This window comes from Prunus dulcis, chromosome 3 (assembly GCF_902201215.1).
Source record: "Prunus dulcis chromosome 3, ALMONDv2, whole genome shotgun sequence".
Classification (NCBI taxonomy): Eukaryota; Viridiplantae; Streptophyta; class Magnoliopsida; order Rosales; family Rosaceae; genus Prunus; species Prunus dulcis.
In genome coordinates, this window is record NC_047652.1 from 16596965 (window position 1) to 16615488 (window position 18524).

Genomic DNA, 18524 nt, shown 5'->3' on the forward strand with positions numbered 1-18524 from the left:
ATGTTATAATATAAGTGGATATTTATTGATACTATTCCGTAAAAGGAGGAAATATCAACCATGTCGTTTACCCATATTATAACGCGTGTACATGCTATACCATGTAATCCTACTACCGTACTATTATATAATTTCTCGTATGCACACGTCTTTATAGTGCCCCTCACGTGACATATACTTTTTTTTTTAAAAATAAACAAAAGGATTATGCAAGATTAGCTCCTCAGTATCAGTCATTAAATGCACAAACATCCACCACCCTTAAAGAGGGGACCAACACTCCGGAAGCCCGCCCGTCCCCTTGATAATAATTTATTAATAAGAAACAAAAAAGAGATACAAGAACAACATGGGGGACCAAACTAAACCTTGCGGAAGAGAAAGACAATGACAGAAATGCACAACAACATGCTGACCTAAGAGACCAAAACTCTGAAAGAGTAAACAAAAGAAACTAGGAGAACCTGTAATTAGGCATGCCCAGCCAGTCCCGCTGACAAAAAGGCAAAATAAAAGAAGGTGCAGTATCCCCCCAAATTAAACCAGAGTCCAAAGCACCATGATTTGCCAAAACATCAACAGCACGATTACCCTCACGAAACATTTATCACATGATATACCCATATCTTTATTGCGTTCATGTGTGCTTATATAGCTCATACTTAATCCAACTCCTCGATTCAATTCATCCTCATCTCATTACATATTAAAAAAAAGGGAGCTTTAGTAATATACCCAAAATAGGACATGAAATTATAAAAAAACCCTATATGGAATAGACTTTAGAAACACACCCAAAAATCATTTACTATCTAATAAATGAGTGTTGAAGTTCCTATAAATTACATCTCTATCATTTATTAACTTAAAACAAGCCCAATACAAAAAACTCAAAAAAAACCCAAAATAAGCCCAGCAAGCCCGAAGTACATTGTTAATACCATGTCATAGAAGGGTATTGTTAATACCATGTCATAGAAATACATTGTTAATATCATGTCATAGAAGTACAATGTTAATATCATTTCATAGAAAAACATTGTTAATACCATTTCATACAAAAAACCCATAAAAGCCCAGCAAGATATCCGATATCCTTTGCAAAAACATTGTTAATACCATTTCTGAAAAATCTGTTAATACTATGTCATGGAAGTACCCTGTTAATACTATGTCATAGAAATCAACTCAATTGCAAGGTATGAACAGTTTAACAACTGTTCATACCATTTACTGGAAGCTAACAACTATATTTCATTTGCATAATAGGTACGATAACTTAAAACAAGCCCAACACAAGCCCAACACTAATTTAATGCTAAAAAGGGTAATAAAGATATTTCATCTTATTAATTAAATTAAAAAATATACAATTGTTGATTTTTGGGTTTATTTTGGGTGTGTTTCTATTGTTGATTTTTGGGTTTATTTTGGGTGTGTTTCTATGTTTTAAATAGTGTAGGGATATGTAGGTGTTTAGAGGTGCACACCATCCTCCAAATATGCCTAAACCAATCTATACAGTCATAAACTTGGGAAAGATGGATCAACAGCCAGCTGCACCACTGGTCTCAGCTCATCCCAGTTTCCATTTATAAAGAAATCGTTGTCGCTTGGAATATCCCTCAAGCTTGAATAAGATGTTGCATATGGAGTCTCCCCCACAAATTTAAACCACTGATTTGTTTCATCAACTTGTTCGTCCACATGAACTGGTTTTGATGATGATCTTTCAATGCGTTGCATGACGGCCGACTCTTGAGGGCTCACGTGTGGCTCGCCGCAGTAGTTCTCAGATTCGAAGCTGCATGTTTTAGAACTTGAATCGGTAGGGTTTTGTTTGGTGTTGCCTTCTTTCCAATTATCTGGTGTGTACTTTTTGTAAGATGGGATTCGTTTGAAAATTCTGCAGAGTGTCCAAACTTCCTGCAAACCAATCACGTCATTCAAAATTGTGATTAGCTTTCTGACTTGCAAATAATTAGACAAATAACTTAATGAGGAGATATAATCCAGCACTAATGCGTAGGGTTCGTAATGTTCTCTTGCAACAATTAACCTAATTAATGTATTAGATTCAAGTAAATATAAGTATCTTAATTTTGTTGCGCAATATTATCTATAATATAACATTGCCGTCAATCTGATACATATAAGCATCTCATGTTGCACCAATTGTTTTCTTGTAACGATCGAGTGTTTTCACATATCATACTTGTCAATGAGATCTACATATATTTAAACAAAATTTCACTTAGAGCATACAAGTTCACAATATGACAACACAACTCTATCAAGAAAGTTTACACATATAAATTGTGGTCTTATCATACTTCACTTGGGGCATACGATAAATTTAACACATATATATACAAAATTTGAGTCACCTAACTAAGACTATAAGGCCATCTCCAATGTTAAGACCCCAAATTCTTGATCTGGGTCCAAACCTATGTTAGGCCTTCTCCAATGCCCTAGAAACCCAAAATCCAATTTACTTTTACTCATGTGCATCAATTAGAGCAAAAAAGAATTACAAAGCCTTTAGGCGCCACCATTTTTAGACTCATATGAGAGTTTTGGTATGAAAATTTGGGTATTACATTAGAGATGCCCTAAGAATTAGGGAAGAGACTTACAGCTTCTTGTGTAATGTCCTTAGCATTGAGGAAGTTGGTAGTTTTCCCATGGCCGTGAGGTGGAAGGCGAAACTCATTCATCATCCAATCAGTTTTGGTGCCTTTGCCAGCACTCCCACGGTAGTAGACTAATGATTTCTTGAGGCCAATGCACTCGAGGGGCTCTTTCACTGAATATATGGGCTTGTCAATGCCAGTCGCTTTCCAAAATCCAGAACCCGTCACTCTGTTAGGCCTTATGCTGTTCCTGTATTTTCTCCCTCTTCTGCAAAAGAAGTAGCACTCTTTATCCCCCACAGTGCTTACTTCTTCATTGTTACCCGAAAACAAGCAACTCATGAGAGCAAATTATAAATTATAATATATATATATATAGGTTAGAATGACACATGCATGCAATGAAGTTGGTCAGTTATATATATACGATGAACTCTTTGTGTTTTGTATGTCTCAACATGTTTTGCTTAACTTAATAGGAGATATAGACTCATATGCAAATAGTGTTTGTTACGACAACTTTTAGGACCCCTAATCAGCGGAAAAAGTTACATAATTCAGAGTGATGGGACAATTGTGTCTTACAACATTCATCTCAATTGTCCTATCACTCCACGGCATGTAAATTTTTTTCCTCTTAACCATTTCACGTTGTCCTAGCTATCTAGCTAACTAAATTGGGTAGCTAGCTCATTTTGTTCAACTTTTTCTTTGGAAGAAATTATTTAATAGCGGACTTAAAATTCAAATTAAAGTGATGATTAGACAACTAACTAGAACCCTAATTTTGCTTCGGATGGAGATTTTAGTTTCGATAAGCAGACAGTTTGCTGAGTAGTTTCATTTCCTAGCATACATTAAAAATACCTATATATGCATAAATGATTGCTATAAGACATGCAAAACGCGCAGCCTCCTCGTATAATTCTCTCTTTCTGCCATACCAGGTGTACTGTAAAGATCTATCAAGTTCATATCTGAGATATTAATCCAACATATTCTCAAGATTTTTGCATACATATTTATTCACAGATACACATATATAATCAACTGAAAATCAAAAATTATCAAGGGTGGTCTTACTTGGAAGATCCCAAGGATCATATTTGTAGATATCAATCTGTTTGATAAGCTCCATGCTAATGGGTTTCTTCTCCACCTTCTTCTTTAAATAAAACCCAACAAGCTCTTCATCAGTTGGATGAAATCTAAACCCTGGAAGCATCATTTCCTCATCATCCTCCTTAACCTTCTGATCTGAAGAATTTCTCATCACCTTTGCCACCTCCATCTCTCTCTCTCTCTCTCTCTCTCTCTCTCTCTCTCTCTCTAGACTCTACTATTCTTCTCAGCGCTATAGTATCAATCTTCTTATATATATAGAGTAAATATCTTAGTTAAGTTTCTCCCCCACGAGAATTTAAATTAATTAATTAATTAAAATATTATATATATCGATGTTTCGAGCGGTGGTGGTTGCCTCAGTCAAGTCATGGCATGATCGAAAAGGTCTTGGAAGAAGTCTATATCTCATATGCTGGTCCCTCTGACTCCGTCCACATGCAGGAGAGTTCGAGTTCTAGCCTTTGACCCATTTTGTCCACTTTTGGCAATCTCCCATTTTTGTAGGGGTGAATTTTTAAGTCTAAAACGTGAATAATATATATTAGATGATATAGAGCATTGTGTCTCATTGGGCTTTAACCCATAGGCAAACCTGCTCTGATACTATAATGAAAGTTGAAGTTCCACTCCAATCCCAATTAGCAATTAGAGAATAGTCCAACTCCTCATAAGCCCTTAAAAGATTTTTAACTTTTCAATATCGCATTCATATTCTCACATTTTCTCCTTCTTTTCTTCTATTTAATTAATTTTCTCCTTCTTTTCTTCTATTTCTTCTATTTAATTAATTAGTCTTTCATATACTGATTATGTGTGACTAGTTGTGATTTGTGGAACAATCCTGGGTAGGCTTAGAAAAGGTAAATTATTAATCATGGAAGGTAAAGAACATGTGACATGCGACCTTTAGAAATTTGGGGATATGGATCATGTAAAATAGTTTAAAAGTCTACCTGAGTGGGCATCTCCTTTGACTAATATATTGGCCACGTACCTTACTCTTTTATTGGGACAATTAATTTCAACGAGAAGCTCAGTAAACAATATTAATTATTGCTGGGGGGAGAGATATTTGACCCATTTTAATGCATCACATAGAATTATGTTTGCCCTCCTATATAGACCAGGCCATTGTCCACTTTGGAAGGGGGATAATTCTTGTTCTCTTATGATAATATAGTTTTTTTTTTTTCTTTCTACAGGATCTAACTCAATGAAAAAAAATTTATATTAAAAAATATATAATTTTATGTTATATTTTGATACAGTACATGAGGCCCATAACGTTGTATTTGCATTAACCAAACTAATTCTTTTAACTAATGATATTTTTCTTCTTAATATTGAAAGAGATTTGAAGAAAAATAATAATAATTTATCAATAAACTAGGTAAAAATATGGGAGACTTTGGAAAAGGCCAAAGGAGAGATAAATTTTTTAAAATAAGCCAAAATGGATAAAATTGCCCTTATTTATTTTTGGATTTCTAAGGAATCCTTTATATTTGCATGTCTTTGGTTTGAAAGTTGAGAGATTTTTCTGTCTTTTTTGAAAAAGCTTTGGTTTTTTCCAAAAGTAAAAGTTTTTTTGTAACTAAAACTTAAATTTACTTAAAAGTATTATGTGTGTGTGATATAATATTTCTTTATGAATCATATATACATTTTTAAAAAAAATATTATATGAGTGTGATATATTTTTTCCTTATCATTATGTTCTCTTATATTTATCGATATTAAGAACGTATAAAGATTTTGTATGTTATTTTTTTAATAGAATGCTGTATAATTATATTTACTGATCGCATTAATTGTTGATATTTATTCGGTCATACCTTTCTTCCTTACATATACGACTTTCAACAAGCATAAGAATTGTCATCTAACTAGCATCAAAATTTGACAGGTGAGTTTCACACAAAATTAAATGCGGTCCGCACACCGCAGAATTGTCGTCTCACTAGCATCAAAATTTGACAGGTGAGTTTCGCATATATATACGCATTGAATTTGATAGAGAGAGAGATAGAGAGACGGTTGAAGTGGAAGGCAATAGGTTTTTAATGGCCAGACTGAATTTAAGTTTTCAAGTCAACCATGCATGCAAACGTCAACAATTTTATTGATACTTAAAACCAAATTATTGAAAAGCCAAAAGTCCAAGTCCTTGATATATTTGAGATTGTAGGGCAGAGATATAGTCAGGTCTTGAAGAAGCTTCTTCTTCGAGACAAGCCCCAAATTGCAACTTACACTCCTTGGAATAGTCTTACCTGCCACGTAGTCTTACCTCATCAATACTACGCCGTTTTTGCTTTAATCTGTATCTTTGTACGTATGAAAAATGGGGCTCCAAATTAAGCATAATTTCAAACGAAGCTCACGAAACCAACATAACTGAAACTCTAAAACAAGTCAAGAGCCTAAATAAACACTACCACTATTACCTGAAAAAATGTCGTTTACAAGAGACGCAAGGAGGTTTTCTAATTCGAGTAATAAACTACAAATTTACTGCTATATATATTCATGTTGAAATGGAAATTTTGACAACCACTTATTGGAGGAGGAGGGGTCATAAACTGAATTTTATCAATTTTTTCTTATATCTATAAATATGAAAATGAATGGAAAAAATGTGTCCACATAGAATACACTAAGCTTCTAGTATTTGTGTTAAATCATTGTGACAATTTCTTTGCAAGGAGAAATGATTGGGCATTTTCTTTGAGAAATGTATAATTCTATAACATTTAGAAAATACTCATGAAGGTACGTACGTAGGTGGTTTACAAACAACTAGAAATTTTTGTATGTTGTGGTAGGCAATTTATTATTATTATTATTATTTTTTGAATACTTTTTTTTATTGAAAGAGGCGATAGCATAATAAACTCACACACACAACACGGATGCTAGGACTCGAACCCAGAACCTTGCCTGATGGAGTAAATACTCCAAACCACTACACTAGTGGGTCCTTTACGTGGTAGGCAATTTTTAAGTATTTAAACATTAAGCAAAGATGCGTAACATGTGGGGAAAAACCTGACCAAAAGGAAGGAAAAAATTAATGAGTATGACTAAGACTGGTTGAAAATCGCATTCTCAAATTTCAAAGGTTTTTGTGACCTAAACTAAATTTTCTTTTGATTATGGTTTGACTGGAAATCAAATGTCCTATTGGGTGTATATTTGTGACTTCCTGTAGAAAATGATGGTGTTTTTTTTTTTTTTTTTTTACAAGAACAAAGAACATTATAAGAATTCATTGAATATAATTTTCATTAATGGAGAATACCCAAACTATGGAAAGTCTCCTCTTCTCCAAGTCTAGCCAAACGAAGAAATGACAAAGCAATTGGCAAGTCAAGCCTCAAGTGGCCCTCTCTCTCTCTCTCTCTCTCCAGGCATGCTGAAAAGCTAAAACGTTCAACTATGTGGAGCTAATGAAATTGCTTAATTTCTTGCCAAATAAAACAAAAAAACATGTACGTTATACATTGACTTTTAGCAATAGCATGTCTGTTGGTTTCAAAATCTACCCTTCACTCTCTTGCTTTCTTTAATCCAATGGCCCAACTTGTCTCATTTTGGTGAGTGATAGATAACATGCATATGCATGCAAATTAAACGTGTCGCTTTTTGTGATAAACAGGCCAAATGGAAATAATAATTAATACAATGGATTTTCTCATCTCTATCTTTGAGGGTAGAGTGTAGGGTTGGGAGAGAAATAATGTTCTCTATTATAATTATATCTGCAATATTTTATCAAATATCCAGAACTTTCCCAGGGTTCCATTATATGTGTGAAAACTGTGTTTCTTGTTTCCTCTATGGGGCCAAAACGACCGAAGAATTGTACTGATCCTGCACCCACATCATAAGTGGACGCTGACCCTATACACTGCAAACAAAGCCTTGCAGTTTTCAAACATGCACTTGTAAATGGCAGTCCAATAATTGTCGGATTACAACTCACATAGTCGTAACCAAAGTCATGTATGTAGTGCTTCATTATAAGTAGTTTCATTTCAACCACACATCGGCTCTTGCGAAGTCTAGTAGGTGTACTGTTTTATCATAAAAAGTCTCGGCACTATTAACAATGGAGAACCGCTCATTGTATATGTTTCATGTTATTTTGTCAAGTTCTCGATGTTGGACTTTACATTCATCAACGTCATAAACATCATTTTGTTTGTAGTAGAGAAGGGAAAATTCATATACATATCACATCATAATCATTTAGGCAATTCAAACACCCCAAGCTGGAGGACTTTTTTCCAAGATGGCCTGTCGCTGATATCATCCCACCAAGCAGAGACATGTTTTCTGTCCCTGATCATATGCTCCTTCCCCAAATCAGACACCAAGTGCTGGCTAAACGGAAGGTGGCTAAGATCAGCAAGGCTGAAGAAATCACCAGCGAAGTACTTGCTCTTTGACAGCCTCTCCTCATAAATGTCCAACACTTTCCCCAGCTTTGCTTCGCTCTCTTGAATGATCTTGGGATCTGAACGAAAACCCAATGCTGAGGCAAGCAGAATGTGAACGACTAACTTGTAGACTGGAGGGTGGAATCTTTGTGCTTCAACCTCTAGCCATTGTTCCACAAGCCCTCTTTCCTCAATTGTCTTTCCCAGCAACTCAGTCCCCTGGGACTTGAATTTTTCTGCGTAGTATCTCATGATTGCACGCGATTCTGCACGTCAGATTAGAAACCAGTGAACAAGTTTGTGTATGTCAAACAAAACTCTGTATTTCTTGCTTCCCAAGCATTCCAATCGAATAATGTTAGGAGATAAATAATGTAACAAAATGCATGTAATGTTAATTACTTTGGTCCCAAATTAAAGACCAGAAAGCAGAAAAGGCAGAGCATACCATACAGAGTATAGTCCCCATCTTGAATGACAGGAACTTGTCCAAAGGGCTACACATTTAAAGACAAAGCAATGCAAAGATCAATATATTTATAGTTTCGAAAGAGATTATTATGAGTAGACCAATCACAATTAACAAGTGACTTAATAATACTAGCTAAAGCTAACCTGTAATTTGAGGAACTCAGGGTCCTTGTGCTCCCCCTTGAAGAGATCAATGGGGATGATCTCAAAGTCGATCTCTTTCTCTACAAGGCAAGCCAGCACACGCTGTGGGGAAGCGTCGACGGAGCCATACACCTTCACCACCATTGTGAATTAGAAGATCCCGCAGTCTGCACATTCCAGCTTTTGGTTCTAAGTGGTGTTTGGTTGGGGCAATGAAATTGAATGGTAATGTTAATAGGAAAGATAACGAAAATGGAATTTTGGGATAGAAATCCTTATTTCTATATTTTTCCATAGTTGATGCATATACTTTGTAGATTGCAGATTACACAAATTTGGTCTTTTAATTCACATCACACCCCAAATGAAATGCAATTACTCATTACTGTTTTTCTTTTTCTTTTCAGTTTTCCCAAAATTAGGATTACAATTTACAAACTTTCTTTCACACATCAACTATCCAGAAACTGTTTCTATGGAAAACGATGTGAAGAATATTTTCTTTCATAGTACAGTTGTTTACAATATTACACATGTATATATGAAAAAGCTAGGAAAGGCTAAGGTTCCATTGGCCAGTCTAAGAGCTGATGGCCGACACACTAAAACCAGGAAAAAACTATGCCCCTAAATTAAGGACGTGTAAATTAATCACTAAATCAATCACAGCTAGCAGCCACCAAGCTAACCTCACAGCTAGCAGCCACCCATACGTCCAATACTCCCCCTCAAGCTGGATCAAAGGGATTAATTGATCCAAGCTTGGACAGCAAGCGTTGAAACTGAGTGGAAGCAAGAGACTTGGTGAAAACATCAGCAAGTTGATCATGGCTCCGAGTGAAGGTGGTTTGAATTACCTTGGACTGAACTTGTTCACGAACATAGTGACAGTCAACTTCAATGTGTTTGGTCCGTTCATGGAACACGGGATTGGAGGCAATATGCATAGCTGCCTGATTGTCACAAAAAAGAGACATAGGTTTGTTGCTCAAAAAACCCAAGTCTGAGATAAGGCTCTTGAGCCAAATGAGTTCACATGCAGTGGAAGCCATGGCTCTATACTCAGCTTCAGCACTTGAGCGAGCAATTACATTTTGCTTTTTGCTCTTCCATGTCACGATGTTTCCTCCAACAAATGTGCAGTAGCCTATAGTGGATTTTCTATCAATAGCATTCCCTGCCCAGTCAGCATCGGTGTATGCCATGATTTGAGTATGACCATTGTTCTTCATGATAATTCCCCGACCAATGGAGCCCTTGAGGTATCTTAGAATCCTTTTAACAACATTTAAATGAGCCTCAGTGGGTGCATGCATGAATTGGCTTACAAGACTGACGGCGTAAGTTATATCCGGTCTAGTAATGGTCAGATATATAAGCTTACCCACCAGTCTTTGATAGTGACTTATATTGCTGAGAGGCTCTCCTTCCAAATCCAACTTCAATTTGCTATCAAGAGGTGTACAGGCCGGTTTGCAATCTATCATCTTCACTTCTTGAAGCAAGTCAATCACATACTTCCGTTGACTTAAAAACAGTCCCTTGGGAGAAGTAGCCATTTCAATCCCAAGGAAGTATTTTAACACTCCTAAGTCTTTAATAGCAAACTTCTGATGAAGAGAATGCTTAAGAGTGTTAATCTCATCAATATTATCACCTGTGATGATAATATCATCAACATAGATTAGAACAACTAATTTGCCAACTGATCCAGTTCGAACAAACAAGGATGAATCAGCATGACTTCTCTTGAAACCAAACTTTTCAAGTACAGAGCTCAGCTTGGCATACCAGGCACGTGGAGATTGTTTCAATCCATAAATGGATTTGTGAAGCTTGCAAACCATACTTGAATTCTGTGCTTGTGGATGACCAGGAGGTAATTGCATGTAAACTTCCTCTTCAAGGTCTCCATGCAAAAAAGCATTTTTTACATCCATTTGGTACAACGGCCACTCATGATTAATTGCAACAGATAACAAGACCCTCACTGTACTCATCTTAGCCACAGGAGCAAATGTCTCCTTATAATCAACTCCAAACGTTTGAGTAAAACCGCGAGCCACCAACCTTGCCTTGTGTCTTTCAATTGAGCCATCAGAATTAAATTTGGTTTTGTAGATCCACCTACTGCCTACCACCTTCTTTCCCTTTGGAAGCTGGACTACACTCCAGGTTTTATTTTCATCCAAAGCCTTGAGTTCTTCTTCCATGGCTAGCCTCCAAACATCTTGAAGATTGGCTTCTTGAAAATTCCTTGGTTCACTTTCATTTGACAATTTACTGAGAAAAGCTGCATGGGAGTGAGAGACTTTGGAGTAATTTACAAACTTGTGAATTGGGTACCTTACATTGAACGTTACATAGTCTTGTAGCCTTGATGGTGGATGTCTATCTCGAGTTGGATTCCTCCGAGGTTGAGATGGGATCATAGTAGGTTCAGCTCCACTCTCTTCTATAGATGATGTGTCATTGTCATGAGGAACAACTTGTGCTTCGGAGGCTTCAGTTTCATCTCCAATAATCACGTTGTCAATATTGGTTGCATGAGAGTCACTGTTGTGAGGTACTGAATGAACACAATCACTTGTTTCGACTGGATTTGGTAATGGAAAGAAATCCAGTAAGTGCTCCCCCTGACGATTTTGATCTGATGGTTTGTTGAAATATGGTTTGATCTCATCAAACCTTACATCTCTTGAGACAAATAGCTTTCTGGAACATGGATTGTAACATTTGTAACCTTTTTGAGTGGAGGAGTAACCCATGAAAACACACTTAATTGCCTTGGGATCAAGCTTGTCTCGGTGATGGGATTGGATATGAGCATAACAAGTGCATCCAAAAATTCTCAGATGGGAAAGGTTAATTTTTTTGTTTTGCATGACCTCATATGGTGATTTTGAATCCAAAACCCGACTAGGCAGTTTGTTGATGAGGTAGGTAGCTGTAAGAACTCCTTGAGACCAAAACCTCTTAGGCACATTCATTTGTAACATTAGAGCTCTGGTTTTCTCAAGTAGATCCCTATTCTTCCTTTCGGCAATTCCATTTTGCTGAGGAGTACCTACACAACTTGTTTGATGTATAATGCCATGTGTGCTCAAATAGTTAGTCATATTTTTGGATGTATATTCAGTGCCATTATCAGACCTTAGTATGTGAATTTGAGACGAAAAATGGTTCATGACAAGATTATGAAAATTCTTGAAAGCATCCATGACTTCACTTTTGAATTTTAGGAGGTACAACCAAGTGACTCTTGAAAAATCATCAACAAAGGTAACGTAGTACCTATAACCATCAAAAGACTCTAGAGGTGCAGGTCCCCAAACATCGGAGTGCACCATCTCAAAAAGCTTGCTAGCTCTAGATATGGAAGAATTAAATGGAAGTCTAGTAAATTTTGACAAATGACAGATTTCACATACAAGTGAGGATTTGCATAAGCTAGGGAACAAAGTAGACAAAACAAATTCTGAGGGATGTGCTAGACGTTGGTGCCACAACTGATGTTCTAGATTTGAACTGACTTGGAACCCTTTTGGAACATTAAGGTTCTTTGAAAAATAGTACAGCCCATTTAGGTAGTGACCTTCACCAATCAGCTTCTTGGTGGCTAGATCCTGAAAAACAACATTGTGAGGGGAGAAAATTGCACGACAGTTGAGAGAATTTGTAATCCTTCCTACGGACAGCAATTGAAAAGGAAATGATGGAACATATAATGCTGTGGACTCAACACTATCTGAAATCAGTTTAACTTTCCCTCTACCTAGAACGGGTACACCTCTACCATTTGCTATAGAAACTAGTGATGGTGTAGTGTAGCTTTCAAAATTGTATAGCTTTGAATATTGATTTGTCATGTGATCAGTGGCACCTGAGTCTATAATCCAAAAATCATGAGAATGACTAACATTTAGAGCAGTTGAAAGAGCACACATAATACCTGGAACATCTCCTTGAGGTACACGATTAGACTCAGCTAAGAATCCTGCAAACTGCCCAAGGAGAGCAGTTTGATTTTCTCCCGTCAATACTTCGCTTGTGCTTCCTTTTTTGGTGTGAAGATAGGCTGAGAATTCATTTATCAAGTTAGCCGGATTGGCTGTGAAGTTCATCAGCCCATCAATTGATGTAGCAGCAGCAGCATGGTTTTTGGTTGTATGTGATCTGGTTTGTGAGCCCTTGTAGTCTCTTGAAGGCTTGTTCTCAAACTTTGGCTTCAACTCAGGGTGTAATATCCAGCATCGATCTATTAGATGTCCAATATTATTGCAGTGTAAACACTTCAGATCTGGCCTTTTTCCCTTGTACACTCTATCTCCAGATGACTTGTGGTTTGTCACAAAAGCTCTAGCCTCAGACACACTAGATTTGATGTCAACATTCATGACTTTCCTACGTACTTCTTCTCGCTGGATAGTAGTGCAAACACTTGCAAATGATGGAAGTTCGGGGTTCATTAGAATATGGCTTCTAAGATCTTCATATTCAGACCCCAAACTTGCAAGCAAATGAAAAATTTTGTCTTCCTCAGACCTTTTTAATAGTATGGCAGCATCGATAGTATGTGGTCGATACATATCTAGTTCGTTCCACATATTTTTCATGCAACCGAGATGATGAACAAAGGATTTATCACCTTGTTGGATACTTGCAAGATTCCTCTTAAGTTGGAACACTCGAGCTGCATTGTTTTGATTGCCATACATATCTTTGACTGCCTTCCAAAGGGAAAGAGAAGATTCTGAAAAACTGAAGATCTCAGACAGCTTAGGATCCATGGAGTTAAGGAGCCACGACATGACCAGTTGGTCTTTGCACAGCCATGCTTCATACTCCGGAGACGAATCTTCAGGTGCCTCAATGGTTCCATTAACAAATCCGAGTTTGGATCTTCCTCCAAGGGCAAGAGTTACTGCTCTAGACCATGGAAGATAGTTAAACTCATTTAACAACACAAAGCACAGTCGCTGGTTTGGGTTGACTTCAGCTTCTGGAAAACTAGAAGGAGGTGCTGTGAAGCTTTCAGCTTCAGAGCCAAAAAGATTATCTTCTGCCATTATTGAATGGCATGTACAGAAGAAACAAAGGAAAAAGAAATGGAGATAGGCCGGTTAAGGTTCCAGCTCTGATACCATATGGAAAACGATGGGAAGAATATTTTCTTTCATAGTACAGTTGTTTACAATATTACACATGTATATATGAAAAAGCTAGGAAAGGCTAAGGTTCCATTGGCCAGTCTAAGAGCTGATGGCCGACACACTAAAACCAGGAAAAAACTATGCCCCTAAATTAAGGACGTGTAAATTAATCACTAAATCAATCACAGCTAGCAGCCACCGAGCTAACCTCACAGCTAGCAGCCACCCATACGTCCAATAGTTTCTTTATCATAATTCATGACTTTATGAATGACATAAATAGATAATAGAGAAAGGTCAATGAATGATTGGAGATGATATAGCTTATAAATGTCAGGTCACTCTTCGAAATGATGGATTGTTCCCTAGCTTATACATGACAAAATATGGATCTTATAGAGGTTGAAATTTAGATTCCTTTTGGGAGTGAAAATTCTGAGAGAGAGAGAGAGAGAGAGAGAGAGAGAGAGAGCAACCACAATTGTAATTCTGGGTAGATTATGATTCACGTTTTAGAAGTAAGATGGGTAAGACGCACAAAGGTGTTCGGATCGGAATGCATGTGCCCTCATGCCATGCATGCACTAAAGTGAGGTTATGAAATAGCATGAGAACAATGCGTTTTGCATTCATCAAACCAAATAGCATGAAAACAATGTGTTTTGTATGTACTAAACCAAATATTTTTCGATGCGGATTTAGTATCTTGTGTGGGTAACTTGGTTGGGCACATCCACTAATACGAGGCCAAAGTAGAAATCAGTGATATGTATGTGCCTCTCAACTGTCCCCAATTTCTTTTTCTTTACACAAGCAATAGTCTAAATTAGGGGGAGAGAGAGAGAGAGAGAGAGATTGAACTCGGGTGTAAGGGGGTGAGCACACTACCATGATCAACTAGCCTAACCCACGTGTACAATCTACAATTTCTCTATATAAGCAATTATTGGGTTATAACTCATAGGAATCAATTGTAAGTTTGCTCAATTTGTTGGAGAAAAAAAAGGGTCATAAATCGGTTGCAAAGTAGTATGATCTTTTTGGAGTTCAATTCTTCTGTGTCCAACTTATCTGTGCCCTCCCTGTTTCCTTCTTCGTTTTCTACCACCTGTCCTCACACATAATTGATAGAAAAGAGAGTTGACGGGCTTATCTATTAGTTATGTTGAGTACAACAGCAGAAATCGAAAATGGAGACAGGGAGGACCATATAAATTGGACACAAGAGAACTGAACTCTATTGGTGCAAAGACGGAAACCAATTTCTAAAGTGATGTTATTGGTGGAATGAAATTGAATGCTAATGTTAATGGGAAAGGTAATGAGAATGGAATGTTGGAATGGAAATCCTTATTTCTATTTCTCCACAGTTGATGCATACACTATGTAATAGATGTGAGTATGAAAGCAAAGCCAACTAAGAGTTAATAATGATCTGATCATCTAACATTCACGAAAGTCATACAAAAGCAGTCAAAGCTAGGAAAGCTACAAAAACAAAACCAGCCCAAAAAGTCCAAAACCCCCGAACAAAATGTGAACTGCTTTCCTAGCTTTGTTTTCAACTAAAGTTCATCTTTAGAAACTCCAAAAAGCACCCCTCCGAACCGAGAAAGACTTTCATGAAATGGGGATAACACTATTTTGTTATCCCCGTCTAATAAAGCTATGTCATGTGAAAACGCGTCATAACACTTTCACACGGCATAACATTATTGGTCGGGGAGTAAAACAGTGATATCCCTGTTGCAACTAAGTTTTTCTCCTCTAAAGCATTCATGATGCGAACAAATTTCACATCCCAAAATGGGTTTGCCCACTTCTCCTTTCTCATTTGCTCTGATCTACTTTTCTTTTTTGCTTCTTTTCCCTTTGCTACAACCATTGAAGATTACACATATTTGGTTTTTCTAATTCACATCACGCTCCAAATGAAATGCAATTACTCAAATTTCTATTACCAACGAAACTCCAAGCCCTACAAAGAAAATGTGACATTTAAGGCCCGTTTGATAACCATTTCAATTTTAGTTTTTAGTTTTCACTTTTTGTGTTAGGGTATAGAGGAAAAAGAGGGAGAATGGAATTGAGAATGAGAGTGGAGATGGGATTGAGAGGGAAGATGAGAGGGGAGGATGTGAAAGAGGAGTAACAAAAGTGAAAACAAAAACTAAAATTTGAAATCTATTTGAAATTGTTTTCCCTTTCAAGTTTTTGTTTTCACTTTTGTTACTCCTCCCCTCCCATCCTTCCTTCTTATCCTCTTCCCAATCTCATCCTCACTCTCATTCTCACTCTCATTTTCCTCTATACTCTAGCACAAAAAATAAAAACTAAAAACTAAAATTGAAATAGTTATCAAATAGGCCCTTAGAAAATAGACTTCTATAGTGGAATGGAATTGATCTTTCCCAACAAAGCAATCGTATTTCAGAATAAAAAGCCATTCTTACACATTAATAAAACATAATCCAAGCAAAACCTCAAAGTCAAGAACCATTCATTCAAGCATCGGTTTAATATCAAAACTTGCATCACAGAATCAAATGTAGGAAGGAAAAAAAATTGAAGAAGCAGACCAAGAAATAGCTCAAGTACCTCGTTTTTTCCTTCAAAGGTGAAGGCTTAACCCAAGACTTGGCAGATGGGTCTGGCCGTCAGCGAGAGTGTGAAGATGGAGTGAGAAGATAGATAAAAGAGATAAAAGAGAGCGAGAAAGACAAAGCTTTTAACATCGAACTTCGGTTTTTGGGCGAAGTTAAATCAGAACAAAAGCTAGGACAAGCTAGCCCACAGGTTGCTTCTAGCTAAGCCACCAACTTTACTAAAATCCAGCCGAAACCCAAAAATGGACTGGCTTTGAAACCCCTCCCAAATCCAGCTTGAGCATTCATAATTCAAAAATGAGGAACTTACTCAACCAAGCAGTTAACCATAACAAGTTGTCAAGACAAAGCAAAAAAGAAAAGGTAAAGAAGTCTATTGATGCAGCAATAATACTTTACCATGTGCCAAGAGAGAAAGCAAATGATGAAGGACATAGCACATCATTATTCTTACAAGTAGTTTTGATTATTTATTTTTGCCCAAGCCCAAGCCCAAACCCAAGGTACAGAAATTCATACATACTTGGTACAGAAATTCATACATACTCCATGTGAATATGACGCTGTTCTCACAATAACTTCCCTTCAACGTTCACATGACATGACTAAGCGAAAAACATTGTATGCACCGGCTGTATGCAAAAATACATCCGCCTTAAAATGGGGTACCAAACTCGAGGACCTTCTTCCAAGATGGTCTGTTGCTAATATCATTCCACCAAGCAGAGACATGCTTTCTGTCCTTTATCAGATACTCCTTCCCCAAAAGAGTCACCATATACTGAGTAAATGGAAGGTGGCTAAGATCAGCAAGGCTGAAGAAATCACCAGCTAAGTACTTGCTCTTTGACAGCCTCTCCTCATAAATGTCCAACACCTTCCCTAGCTTTTCTTCACTCTCTTGAATGACCTTGGGATCTGAAGGAAAACCCAATGCTGAGGCAAACAAAATGTGAAGGACTAAGTTGTTGAGTGGTGGGTGGAAGTTGTGTGCTTCAACCTCTAGCCATTGCTCAACTAGCCCTCTGTCCTCAATTGTCTTCCCTAGCAAAGCAGTCCCTTGAGACTTGTATTTTTCGGCATAGTACCTTATGATTGCGCGTGATTCTGCGGATCAAAGACAGTTTTATCAAAGAACTTGTTAGATCATTATGTTGATGATGCTGATAAGAAACCAGTGAACACTAGTGTCAAAGAAAAAAATTTCAAAACTTTCTTGCTTCCCAAACAGTACAATCCCAATTTGATGCTCTACACAGATTCAAATGATGAATTGAAGCAAACCCACAAAATGGTATGCTAAAAGATGAAGAAAAATGAAATGTAACGCTAACTTTGATCCCAAAATTAAAGATTTAGCATACCATATAAAGTATAATCCCCATCTTGAATGAGAGGAACTGTTCCAAAGGGCTACATACAAATTAAGATCAAAAGTCATATATACAGATGATAAATATGATTTCCAAAGAGATGATGAGCAGAAACAATCACAAAAGATTGAATTAATAGCAAAAGGTGACCTGCAATTTGAGAAATTCAGGGTGTTTGTGCTCTCCCTTGAAGAGATCAATGGGAATGGTCTCAAAGTCGACCTCTTTCTCAACAAGGCACACCAGCACACGCTTCGGGGAAGCATAGGCAGCGCCATACACCTTGACCACCATTCTTACTGTTTCAGAGAGAAACCAAGTATTTAGATCTCGGTCTGCAGAGTACTCTAGATTTTGGTTTCTTAGTTCTTATAGTGGTCCAATAATTGGCCTCTGCACTCCAAAACAGATAAACTCGTAAGATTTTTTGTGCACTAAGAAAATGAAGTGCAGAAAGATAAAATTGGGGTGTCACTATGTTGTTTGTCTTTTTTCTTTTTGAAGGCTGTGAGTAGCTAGTGGGTAGCAGGTAGGTGGTCACATGAAGATAATTCTTTAATAGGTACAAGACAAT

At 37.1% G+C, this 18524-nt stretch overlaps 3 protein-coding genes across 4 annotated transcripts; all 3 read right to left on the minus strand.

Moving 5' to 3' along the window:
* Positions 1 to 1517: 1517 nt before the first annotated feature.
* LOC117622895 (transcription factor JUNGBRUNNEN 1-like) lies at positions 1518 to 3927 on the minus strand. The gene is made up of 3 exons (XM_034353695.1): positions 3720 to 3927; positions 2640 to 2947; positions 1518 to 1926 (listed from the first exon to the last, which is right to left on the minus strand). Exons 1-3 carry the CDS (start codon positions 3925 to 3927, stop codon positions 1525 to 1527), a joined length of 918 nt encoding a protein of 305 aa, XP_034209586.1. The 3' UTR covers positions 1518 to 1524.
* A 3907-nt stretch (positions 3928 to 7834) lies between these two features.
* On the minus strand, positions 7835 to 16767 carry LOC117622721 (glutathione S-transferase F9-like). 2 transcript variants are annotated; one of them, XM_034353485.1, is made up of 4 exons: positions 16570 to 16767; positions 8819 to 8985; positions 8652 to 8700; positions 7835 to 8469 (listed from the first exon to the last, which is right to left on the minus strand). In XM_034353485.1, the coding sequence occupies exons 2-4, from the start codon at positions 8960 to 8962 to the stop codon at positions 8009 to 8011; spliced, it is 654 nt and encodes a 217-aa protein (XP_034209376.1). In that variant the 5' UTR covers positions 8963 to 8985; positions 16570 to 16767; the 3' UTR covers positions 7835 to 8008. The 2 variants fall into 2 exon arrangements, with proteins under 2 accessions (XP_034209376.1, XP_034209377.1); XM_034353486.1 differs by having other exon boundaries at positions 8819 to 9007.
* Positions 16768 to 16931: 164 nt separating this feature from the next.
* LOC117622722 (glutathione S-transferase F9-like) lies at positions 16932 to 18386 on the minus strand. Its single transcript, XM_034353487.1, has 3 exons — positions 18101 to 18386; positions 17942 to 17990; positions 16932 to 17684 (listed from the first exon to the last, which is right to left on the minus strand). The coding sequence occupies exons 1-3, from the start codon at positions 18242 to 18244 to the stop codon at positions 17233 to 17235; spliced, it is 645 nt and encodes a 214-aa protein (XP_034209378.1). The 5' UTR covers positions 18245 to 18386; the 3' UTR covers positions 16932 to 17232.
* Between the last annotated feature and the right edge of the window lie 138 nt (positions 18387 to 18524).